Genomic DNA, 11729 nt, shown 5'->3' on the forward strand with positions numbered 1-11729 from the left:
GAGAGAACCTGTTAGCAAGGCAGAAGTAACAATCTCTTATAATGTGATATAGAAGTGACATCCCCTCAAGGTTAATGAATTCTATTGGTTAGAAACAAGTTACTCAAGTGAAGGAAATTACACAAGACCATAAATATAGGAGGTGGGGGATCATTGACAGCAATCTAAGAAGCTACTTACCATAGACTATGGGGAGATAAAGATTCCAATGCCAGACCCTATTTCCCCTCACAAGATACCATTCCTCAGTCAGGACAGAAAAATGACACTTTCAGATATGGAATAATTTGAACAATATTCCAGCAATTTACCCCATTTGCAGAAAACACTCAAGGAAGTATTCTGAATAAATGAATATTAAATCAAAAGAAAGATCTAAAAATAAGAAAGAAAAACAATGTTTAGCAATGACTGTTGTGGTAAAATACAATTATATAAATAAGCCAAAGATAGTCCCTGTGCACTGGCCCTTTGTGTTGTTTACTTCTTTACATCAGGCTAGGACCATTAAACCAAAAACCCACCAGCACCAAACTCAAATTGTTGCACATCCATTATTTATATATAGCCCAAAAAGACATGTTTTATTTTCTCAACTTATTTAAAATTTTCTAAAATTTACAAACACTCAATGCCCAGCAAGCAACAACTCTCCTTTTCCCCAGGCCCTGGTAACTTCCAAGCTCCTTTCTGTCTCTATAAATGTGCTATTTCTAGGTATTTCATGTAATTGAAATTATAAAGTATTGTCCCCAGATAAGTATAGTTTGGCCATTTGAAGCCTGTCTTCTATATACATCCCATAAAACTACACCCAACATCTGCTAACTGCAGATAAGACAATTCCTGGTCTATAAAGACCTCAAGCCACTTTTGCCCTTCAGAGCTCTGACTCAAAGACTCCCTGTCGTGCTGCTGAGCAACATCACCTAGACACCTAAGCCCCTTCTCCAATCCCCCTCATCCCTGGCAGTAATCTTGCCCTGCACCCCTTCTAGGTGGTCCCTAACACTGCAGGTTCTGAAGGGCTGCCGCTGAGAGGGACTACCCTTACCAGGTGAACTTAAGTGCCACTTAAATAAAATTTGTGTGTTACTGCTCCCTCATGAACAAATATTTTATCTTGATCAGTCCTAAAATCCTCAAACTCACAACAAATACACATCCTCAGGTGCACATTCATACAAATATAATTAAATTATAATAAATTAAATGACAGGATTTTTGAATAAAAATATTAAATGAGGTTTCTTGAAGCAGAATTGACTTAACATAAGAAAAATATAAATATCCTTGAAATAAACATCTTTTCTAAAAACATGCAGAAACAAATCTTTCTGAGGCAAATATGAAGAACAGGACATTTTTCTCTACAGGTCCAATTATATTTTTATCAAATAATAGAAAAATATAAATCAAATCATACCTGCTAGAAATGAAAGCTATTTAATTAGACAATTATTAAGAATAAAAATTTGCAATCTAATGACGCAAGAGGGAGGCACAAAAATAAACAGACTAAATTGAATCATTAAGAAGAGGAAAATTTATGCTTAGAAAATACAAAATAAATAATAACCATAATATAACATGAAAATAAGATTATCATAATTACACAAATTCAAATGAACTGAATGTCAGGATACAAAAGTGAGCTTAAGGCGAAAAGTGCATTTATATACAGTTACAAGAAGTATATCGTAAACAAGGAGAAAAATACAAAATAAAGGTTTAGGCAAGGATACACCAGGTAAACAACCACAAAATAAACAGAGTGGTGATGCAATATTAAAGTAAAATTTAAGGTCAAAAACTCTCAACAGACACAATAAGGAAAATACATAATGACATTGTGCAAAATGACATAAGATATAAAACTTTGGATTCCCTTTTCCATCCCCCAAAAGACCACAAAACCACAAGGGGAAATTTGTACAAAAGTATTACAACAGATTTATTCTACCGTTTGATAGTAAAATACCTGAAATAGAGAGACCAAAAAAAATGAATAAGAGCAAAGAAACCTTAATTAGCAAGCTAGATTGAAAAGTTCTAATGAGTAATCTGTACTCCAAAACAGGATGTATTTTCTTCTCTTATATCCATGAAACTTCTACAAAATTCAGTTGCATATCTGTACCTCAAAGAAAATCTTGAATGTTTATAAGTTCAAATTCAATAGGCTACATTGCCTGCTCATAGTAAAAACATAATTAAAGAAAAAAGAAAAGACAAAACAAACTGCCTTAAGTTAGAAACTCAGAAACTATCTGCGATAAATTAGGATCAAAATGAGAAATCAATTCTGAAACTGTCTGCTTTTTACAAGAATTTCTGAGACACAGCTGGATTTTGAATAAAATTTATAGCCTCATAACCTTTACTGTAAAAAAGACTGGGGGGAGGGGGAGGGTAGTTCAGTGGTAGAATTCTTGCCTGCCATGAGGGAGACCGAGGTTCAATTCCTGGCCCTTGCACTTCCCAAACAAACAAGTAAAACAAACAAAAAGTCAAACATAAACAAAAATTCAACAAATGGTGCTGCAATAAGGGGACACTCACATGGAAAAAGAATGAAACGTGACCCCCACCATACAGCATACAAAGGAATAAATAAATAAATAAAAACCGGAAAACCAAAAATAATTGAATTATAAATAAATTAAGAAAAGAAATGAAGATGAAAACAAAATAAACAAAACATAAAAAATTAATAAAAATTAAAGCTTAAACAAATAAAATAAGTATAAATTAAGGAGTATAAATAAAGCAAATCTGGTCCTGTGAAATGATCAATTATATGGATTAACCCTAGCAAACTTTATTAAATTGAAGAGAAAGAAAAAATACAATATTAGCAGTAAAAAAGAAAATATTGTACCAGACAGGCAGTAATATAAATAAATTAGTTATAGTGTCTAGAGCAGCATATTTGAACATTTAGGAAAAATCATGTGAGCCCCTGGGAAAAGAGTAATTCTAAAAATTAACTTTAAAACTCCATAAGACCAGTGAGAATAGAAAAAAAACAGGAAAAGAAGTTAAAGTGCTTCATTCAAGACATACCAGTACCCACAGGTAGCGCGACTGCACACACCTCCAATGACATAGGATGCCTGACTGGGGCTGGCAAAGGCAGATGTGGCAGCGGTCCCAGTCCTCTTCTGAAAACCCTATGGCTCCTATTGGACAGGGCAGGATGGAAAGGTTGGAACCAGGGCAGGGTGGTGGGAGAGGGCCAGGATATGATGGACAGGGCTAGGATGAGACAGACAGGCCACGAATGGGGTGATGGGCAGGGGCCAAGGCTGATAGGACTGGGCCTTGTAGGAAGGGGCATGATGGACCATGGCAGGCAGGGTGGGGAGCAGTGCACCACCCTGAATCCCCTCAATGTCCCAAAGTGGAATCATCAGAGAGGACTACACCATGCTACCTTATCCCCATCTTCCTGAGGTATCTAACAAGGAAGCTGTCCCACCTTAGGTTTTGTGCAACATCTCTGGCCCAGGGAGATTAACAATTATACAAGAATTGGCAAACTGGCTGTGCACTAATCAGATGCTAACTATATACCTGCTGGCCGAGGTGGGAGTCTTCAGGGGACAGGGGTCACTGGCATCCCCTTTGTAAAATCACATCTACCCTGGCAGAAGGGGACCCACCAAGTACTGAGTGGACATCATCACACGCCCACCCCTGCATGTGCACTGGACGCCCCTCCTAAGTACAGTTGCATAGTCAATCATCACCCTCGGCTTGGGAACTGGGTTTGAGGCCAGAGAGATGGGTTTAAGGGGCAACTAGGGGGGGTATATCAAAGGCCCCTGTTCTTCTAAAGTTTATTAGCAAAACTTGGACAGTGGGAGGTGAGAGGAGGACAGATCCCATGGCTCTGCCCAAGTTCAGGAGAGGAAGAGAAAGAGATGGAGGAAGAGACTAGAACAGGGGGGGAGTTTGAAACATCCTCCCGAAGTAGGCAGACAGAGAGAGATATGGGATCAAATGGTGGACAGAGAGAGAGGCACAGGCAGAAACTCCAAGATGCCTTGAGAAAGAGATGGATGGAGGGAGAGGTGTGTAGGCAATTCATGTGGCAGCTTTTTTTCCCACGGTGTGGGTACAGGACGCAGGTTGGCAGAGCTCAGCTGACTCCACTGTAGCGCAGGTCAGTAGTGTGCGGGTCATGCTGGATTGTCTCATGAAGCATCAGGGCCAGCAGCCCTGCCCGGTTTGTCATAGCCATGTGAACCTTGCGCTCCTGCTCAAACAGCTCCTCCAGCTTGTGCAACTGTGGAAGAGAAGCATGAGAGGGGGATTCTAGGACCCTATCCAGCCCCCAGCCACACTCAGCATTGTAGCCTACCGCACGCACGCGCTCCAGGTCCACCTCAGCACGTCTCAGCTTCTCCCAGCAGTAGTGGAGGTTGCACAGGCGTTTGGGGAGGCGACAGAAATCACCCGTGAGCTCAAAGACATTGCGCACTAGTGGGCAACCACACACCTCATCATTTGATACCTGAGGGGAAGAATGAAGAAAGATGAGTGTGGAGGAGAGTAGTGGGGGTTCTGGTAAGGCAGGCTTGATGGGAGGAACAAGGGGTGATCAAGCAGGATATATGGTGGGGTGGAGGGCAGTCATGTAGGGAGAAGAGGACTGGTGAGTGATGAAGCAGCAGGAAGAGAGGAATTCAGATTGATCAGGCAAGGAAGTGGGACAAAGAGGGGATGAGCAAGCATGGAGGATGAAGGAATGAAATTGATCAAGCAGGGATGGAGGGATAGGCGTGATCAGCTAGGAAGGACAGAGGAGTAGACAGTAAACAGGGAGAAGGGTAGGGACAGAAGGACATCAGGCAGGGAGAACAGGGGGAACAGAAGGCAGTAAAGCAAGGAGGAGGGAAGGATTAAAGGAAGTCAGAGAGGGAGAAGTAGATGAATGAGAGTTGGTGAGGCAGTGAGGAGGTGAGGAACGAGGGAAGGAGGTGAGGAATGAGGGAAGGAGGTGAGGAACAGGCAGGAAGGAGTTAAAGAATAGGGAAGGGGTGGGGAATAATATCGGGCACTCAGACAGGGAAGAATAGATGAAGCATTTAGGAGAGGACAGGCAGGGAGAATTGGGGGGCAGTGAGGCAGGGAGAATGAAAAGAATAGAGGGAAACCAGAGAGTGAGGAAGAGAAGAATTGAGGGAGGTGATACAGGGAGGAGGAGAGAAATGCTGGATGGTCACGCAGGGAGAAGGGGACGAATGGAAGGCAGTACACAGAGAAGAGGGGAGAAATGTGTGAGGAATGGGAGATACCCAGGAAGGGAGGAAAGAAGGAATGGAAGGTGGTCAGGCAGAGAGGAGGGAGGTACAGAGGACAGTTAGCTAGGGAAGAACTGAAGGAATGGAGGGTGTTGGTGAGGTAGGGAAAGGAGAGCCGCACCTTAGGGTCTTGTGAGTGCTCAGGGCACAGCACCTGGAGCCGCTTACAGTAGGTCTCGGTCTTCGGGTTATAGACATCACAGAAGAGCCGTGTGGTCCTGGGGGTAGGTGTAAAGTGAGGTGGTAAAGGTCAGAAGGAGAGAGGTTCCACTGCAACCCCTGCCCACACCTTGTCCACACCCCCACTCATATTGTGCCTCTAAAGAAGTCCCCATCTTGTCAGTGACTCTATGTAGCCCTGCCCCTGGCCTTGCTGACATCATGCTCTTGACCCTGACAAGTACCCACACTCACCCCTCAATGCAAGTGGGGTACTTCGACCCAAAGGATGCCTGGCACTCATACTGGAAAGAGAAGAAATGGGAGGTAGTCTGGATGTACACTGCATGTCCACGCATGACAAAGCCCCAAACAACACATCTGTTCCCTGTGAATCTTGATGCTCCCGTCTACCCAGTCAATGTCCCCCCACCCCCCACTCACTGTTGGCTGTTGTCCCGACTTTGGTTTCAGTATTGGGGGTGGGGAGAAAGCACAAATGGATGGGGCCATGGATGTGTGTTGCACTCAGTTCTACAGCAAACACTCAAGCACCAAACTTGCCCATCCCACACACAGACTCTACCCATGCTCCACCCCACCCAGTCCAAAACACCGCTGCCACAATTGACCTCCCAGCCAGTCATCCAACCTTGGAGAAGCAGTGCTCCATGTGGCGCAGGGCGACTTGTGTACTGATGGACTTCCCACAGGAGACACAGAAAATCTTCACGTTTGTGTTGTTCCTGGCACCTTTGTTGCTCTGCACGGGAGAGCGGAGAGGCCAGTAAACCGTGGAGGGCAAGATATCAGGCGCATTTCTGCCCCACCTCAGCCATACCTGCTCACCTCCTCATCGTGGCACACAGTCTGCTGTTTACCACGCAGGATGATGGCCTCAAGTTCATGGAAATGGCACTCCATGTCCTTCAGGCGGGTTTGGGCCTCCTGCTGCTCACGGTGGATGCGCTCAAGCATTTTCTTGCTATGCTCTTCAGCAATGCAGGGACTCTTCTGCCACTGCCGAATGCGCTGTGGCAGGATCTCATAGATGCGGCTAGAAGGAGAGACAGCAACAAGTGGAAAGGGTGGGTGGGGCATCAAAGAAAGAAATGGGTGAGTGATTGAAGAATGAATGTATAAGATACATACATGTATGTACACATACATGGTGGATGAATGAGTGTTGGTGAATGGGTGGATGCATGGGGGTTCAGTGAGTGGGTGACTGTAAGGGTGGATGGATGAGTGGGTAGGTGAGTGGAGGGTGGAAGGCGGCTGAATGGTTGGAGGATGCATGGGTGAGTGGGCGGATGAACTTGCAGATGGCACAGGTAATGCTCTACTTCACCCTTTGCCCCTTAACCTCCAGGTGCACTCACTCCGCTGCCAGCTTCATGCCACAGTCGTCAGAGCAGTACTTGGAGTGGGGCCGGGTGGGATGCACACAGCCAGGCCCCAGGCACTGCTGCAGTGAGGCTGGGTCCTTGACATCTACTTGCTGTGGTTGTTTCCACTTGTCCATGTGCCTATGCTTGTGTTTCTGCTTCTGCTTCTGCTTCTGCTTCTGCTTCTGCTTCTGCTTCTGCTTCTTCTCCTTCCGTTGGGGCAAGAGTGGTCAGGGCAAGAGTCAGAAGAGTCAGCCCCAACCCCTGCATTTCTGCCCTGCTTTCTGCCCCCAACCTCTGCCTCCATGACCCCATTCTATCATTTCTGTCACCTTCAGCTCTACCTTGTTCTTCATGGGATTCAAATTCACTGCTTGCTTCTGCAGAGTAGGATCCAGGAACAGGAACTCTTTGTCACTCATTCAGACCTGCAGGCCAGAAAAATGCTCACAGGGCTCACCTGCTTGCTTCTCACATTGTCTTTCACATTCCCTGCCTCCTCTCTACTCATTGCTGACCGTCTCTGCCTTCACGGTCTCCATCCTGTCACCCGAGGACACTGCCATACACTCATCAGGCCTTGATTATCAAAACTCCCCTATACAATGGTCCTGGCATGGAGTCTAGTGGCAGATCCTCTTCAGAAACAGCTGGACTGCGGCCTGGTCTCAAGTGCCTCCTTCATTGCCAATGGCACCACTTCTGCCAGGTACTTCTGAGCCAGCCTGAACTTCTGCAGCTGAAGCAGCTGTGAAGTGAGCAGTGGCCAGTGGGACCACAGCAAATTCTCCAAGGGTGTCATAGGCAAGAGCTGAGGGGCAGACCCTCGGCACCAGCTCCATTCCCCCATCTACCCTGTGCCCTGAACTTACCATGAATTACAAGTGGGATTCCTGTACTGGTGGGAAGAAAGCTCTGGGTAAGCCCCAAGTGGGTGTGGCCACCCTGCCCCAACACTGCTGGCTTCACACTCCAGGCAACCTGGCCTGATCCAACCACACCTGCCTGGATACACTAGGCCCCACCCACCTGGGAATGACTGGCACCACCTGGCCCTCCCTGCCCACCTTACCAAGGTGCTCACCTACCTTCCTGGCCCATTTACTTGGACATGTGGACTCATCCTTCCCAGCCTGATACATGAAGCCCTATCTATCTGTCCAGAAGGGCTAGGCGCCATTCTCTCACACCTGCTTGGCTCAGCCTGCCTGGTTCCTCCCTCTAGGACACACCTGGTCCAGCCCTACACTGACTGCCCAGCACCATAGGCTGAGACAAGCCCACCTCTGCCCAGCCCACCCAAATGCACTTGCTCAGCCCTCCTGCCTGACCAGTCCACCTAGGCTATCCAGGCCCCGCCTGTCCAACTCTGTTCTCAAGGACACATTCGGTCTCGCTGTATGCTCTGGGCTCTGCAGGCCCCAAACAGGGTACCTTGACATACCCAGCCCCACTCCCCACCAGACCCCTACCAGTGACAGGCCCCACCCCCATCCAATCTCTCTCAGCCCCACGTGCAGTACCTGGCCCTCCGTGACATACAGTGTTCTGACTTGGCCCCCCACTTGAAAAGTGCCAAGCCTTGCCCATGTCCCCACCTGCACATGCCAGGCCCTGCCCTGTCTGCCCAAACACATTTGGTCTCATCTGACCTGACCACCAACCTACAGTAAGCTGGCAGTCTTTATTTTGAGTACTCCTACCTGTATTAATAACACCACTTAAAGTACATAAATAGAAACAGAGATACAAATATGTATTTGTGTGTGTGGATATATATACACACACACACACAAACGAATCACTACTCTCAATACTTAATAAGGTAAGTACACACACAGCAAGAATATACATGTTTTGAACAAGGCAATTATCAGTTGGAGAACACAAGCTAGAGATGCAATATTAATAAAAATTGACCTTGTACTCAGCCTTAAAGGAAATCTAAACACATTCCAGTAAGCAAGCATCACACATCCACAAATCAGTTACATTCAAAATCAATAAAAAGCTTAACTTTCTTTGGGGATTGAAAAGACACTCTTGGTGAAAAAGAAAAATCGCTGTAACTAGAAAACATTTCGAATTTAACAATAACAAAACAATACATATAAAACTAGTCGATTTAAATAGAACTTTAGGACCTTAAAGAGGATACGAGAAAAGAAAGACAGAAATTATTGATCTAAGCATTCAACTCAACTTGAAGCAAATCTCCACAGAGACCCCAAAGACGCCACCCCCTCACCCCCAAATCCCCAGACCCACCCTTCCAATCAGAAAACCCACAGTCACTCATGAAGACCCGTACAAAATACCTCAGCGCACCTCAGGGGATAAAACACGCGAACCTTGTGGTAGATGCGTTGAAATGGCGGGTAGAGCCTTTTCCCGCTCTGGTAGCGACACTCGCCCCGCCCCTTCTAGAAAGTCTTGGATTCGCGCTTGCTCGAGACCTGTCGCTCAAGACCACCTGTGGAGCAGCTGCGCCGCGCAAAGTTCAAACAGTAAGGTTACAGAGGCACCAGGAGCGTGTGGTAACATGGGTAACATGGCCCCATCTGCAAAACATGGCTACAGGCCTGTGTGCACACTCTTGTCTTTTCTAACGCCGGGATCACGGTGTTTCACATACTGCTGGTGATTAACTATTGTGTTATTGTATGTAAGGAAATTTCCCTCCTCATCATTTCTAATAAGTTTTTCTTATTATTATTTAACTATCTGGTAATATTTTAGTTATGGGGTAAGCAGTGAGAAAAACAAAGCATATAAATAAATGTTTAAAACTCAAGAAAGTAAAAAAGATTTATAGAAAGGGCAGGAAAAATAGAAAGCAAAATGTAAGAAAGTAGGGACAAATTCCTATATGTCGGTAATAAAAAATGTTAATGGAGTAAATGCTCCAGTTAAAGTAAAAAATGATAACTTTGGATGAAAATTTTTAAATCAAGTTATATGCTTTTACATCAAATGCAGTAAATCCTAAGAAACAAGAGAACTTCAGAAGTAAAGGGATGAAGAAAATTTGCCAAACAAATGCTAATCAAAAGAAAACAAGGTGTAATATTAAAACCAGACTAAAAAAGACTAAGACAAAAAAAGCATGTATTGGGATTGAGGGGTTCATTCCATATATCAATTCATAATGAGTGTGTAAAAATTTCAATCTTGTAGGCGCTTAATAAAATGGTCTGAAATAACTATAAAACCAAAGTTGCTAGATGATACGACAAAAATAGACTTCTCACTATGGATAACTATAACCGTATTGGCTTTGCTCACCCTTCAAGACAGCTTGGATATTACCAGCCAAGAACCTCTCTGTGCTTTCTAACTGGGTCACCTGCCTCTCTTCTGATATACTTGTGAACCTCATTATAGTACAAAGGATATTATTTTTATTTTTATATTGAAATTAAAAAGGAAAGAGAGGTATTGCCTGAACTTCACACACCTGCTTCAAGTCTGCCTTCCTCACTAGAAACGAGGGCAGTGACAATATCTGTCTTGATAACTGCTGTATTGCCAGTGCACCATTTACTGTCTGGCAAAAGAAAAGTCCATCAGCCATTGGTGATTAAGAATTGCATCAAGGACCCTGGCCCTCTGGGACTGTTGCAAAATGGAAAATTGCTGTACAGATAAAAACAAATTTATATGTTCTAATTTACACTAGAACTATGTTTAATTAATCATTGACAAGAAAAAAAGGGTCAAAAAAGGTTTAGATCACTCTGTTGGGAAGGTATCTTTCCTGATTCCAGCCTGGTGTCTAATGATAATGCCCCTAGCTAAATCTTCACATCTTGTATCAAACCACATTTAGGGAATAGGGCTGTAGGTGAGAAATCCAAGCTGAACATAGAAGTACTCTGTGAGTTCTAAAGAAAGTGTTACCTCCCTGTGACTATGAAAGTTTATAAGCACTAGTTGTATCTAACTTTCCTTAAATTATTTTTCACCACTGTGGCCCTCACAGATGAATCATTAACAACTTTTTGCTATTCTTTACCTCTGACTTCAGAACTACTTCTTCAGTATCTCGTGTCTTTTTACCGTGTTTTTCTTTCATTCTCAATTCCACAGCTTTAGCTTAGGTTTCCTGTATTTTACATGGTAATGAACTCCTCGCCTCTAAGATGTGCCTGGCCAATCCATTCTACCTCCATATTTCCTGTCATTTTCCTTCTTGGGAATCTTCCCTGGCTTCCCAGGGTGTTCAAATCAGGTCTCAACTGTATGACATGTCCTCCGAGGTTCTCTATGACAGGGTTTCACTTTCTTGTCCCAAATAAGGTCTTTACTCAGGCCCTCCAGGCATCCAACAATCAAGGCATCCAACAATTGGGGCATCCTGGATACTTGCTGTCTCACCAATCCAGGGTAGGCTTCCATATTCTGAGCCTTTGCTCAGGCTTATCCTGGTCTTTTACTAATTCCTACTCACCCTTCAAGACTCAGCTTTGGCTGATATCACCATATGGGGAGCGCCCTCTTCTTCCTTTCCTACTGGGTAAACCGCCACTCTTCTAAATATTTGTGGGCGTGATTATATTAAGGAAGGGCATTCCTTTTTCTTCTAGTCTGCTAGCTGCTGGAATGCAATATACCAGAAACAGAATGGCTTTTAACAAGGGGAATTTAATAAGTTGCTAGTTTATAGTTCTAAGGCTGAGAAAATATTCCAGTTAAAGCAAGTCTATAGAAATGTCCCATCAAAGGCATTCACGGAAAGATACCTTGGTTCAAGAAGGCCGATGAAGTTCAGGGTTTCTCTCTCAAGTGGAAGGGCACAGGGCAAACACAGTCAGAGTTTCTCTCTCATCTGAAAAGGCACATGGTGAACATGGTGTCATCTGCTAGCTTCTTC

The 11729-nt window shown here is 44.4% G+C and overlaps 1 protein-coding gene across 4 annotated transcripts; it reads right to left on the minus strand.

Annotated features, from left to right (window-relative positions):
* Positions 1-3222: 3222 nt before the first annotated feature.
* On the minus strand, positions 3223-9265 carry LOC143670445 (CXXC-type zinc finger protein 1-like). 4 transcript variants are annotated; one of them, XM_077145242.1, is made up of 9 exons: positions 9185-9265; positions 7201-7284; positions 6851-7065; positions 6318-6525; positions 6121-6231; positions 5724-5773; positions 5431-5527; positions 4367-4519; positions 3223-4291 (listed from the first exon to the last, which is right to left on the minus strand). In XM_077145242.1, the coding sequence occupies exons 2-9, from the start codon at positions 7276-7278 to the stop codon at positions 4145-4147; spliced, it is 1059 nt and encodes a 352-aa protein (XP_077001357.1). In that variant the 5' UTR covers positions 7279-7284; positions 9185-9265; the 3' UTR covers positions 3223-4144. The 4 variants fall into 4 exon arrangements, with proteins under 4 accessions (XP_077001357.1, XP_077001355.1, XP_077001358.1 ...); XM_077145240.1 differs by having other exon boundaries at positions 6851-7059; positions 7189-7284; XM_077145243.1 differs by having other exon boundaries at positions 9175-9227.
* Between the last annotated feature and the right edge of the window lie 2464 nt (positions 9266-11729).

Source organism: Tamandua tetradactyla, chromosome X (genome assembly GCF_023851605.1).
Source record: "Tamandua tetradactyla isolate mTamTet1 chromosome X, mTamTet1.pri, whole genome shotgun sequence".
NCBI lineage: Eukaryota > Metazoa > Chordata > Mammalia > Pilosa > Myrmecophagidae > Tamandua > Tamandua tetradactyla.

Coding starts and splice junctions, on each gene's coding strand:
- LOC143670445 (XM_077145240.1), bottom strand. CDS start 7,278: ATGAGTGACAAAGAGTTCCTGTTCCTGGATCCTACTCTGCAGAAGCAA. Junction 4,520..5,430: donor AGCACTCACAAGACCCTAAG/GTGCGGCTCTCC, acceptor TCTTCCCCTCAG/GTATCAAATGATGAGGTGTG. Junction 4,292..4,366: donor ACCTGGAGCGCGTGCGTGCG/GTAGGCTACAAT, acceptor TCTCTTCCACAG/TTGCACAAGCTGGAGGAGCT.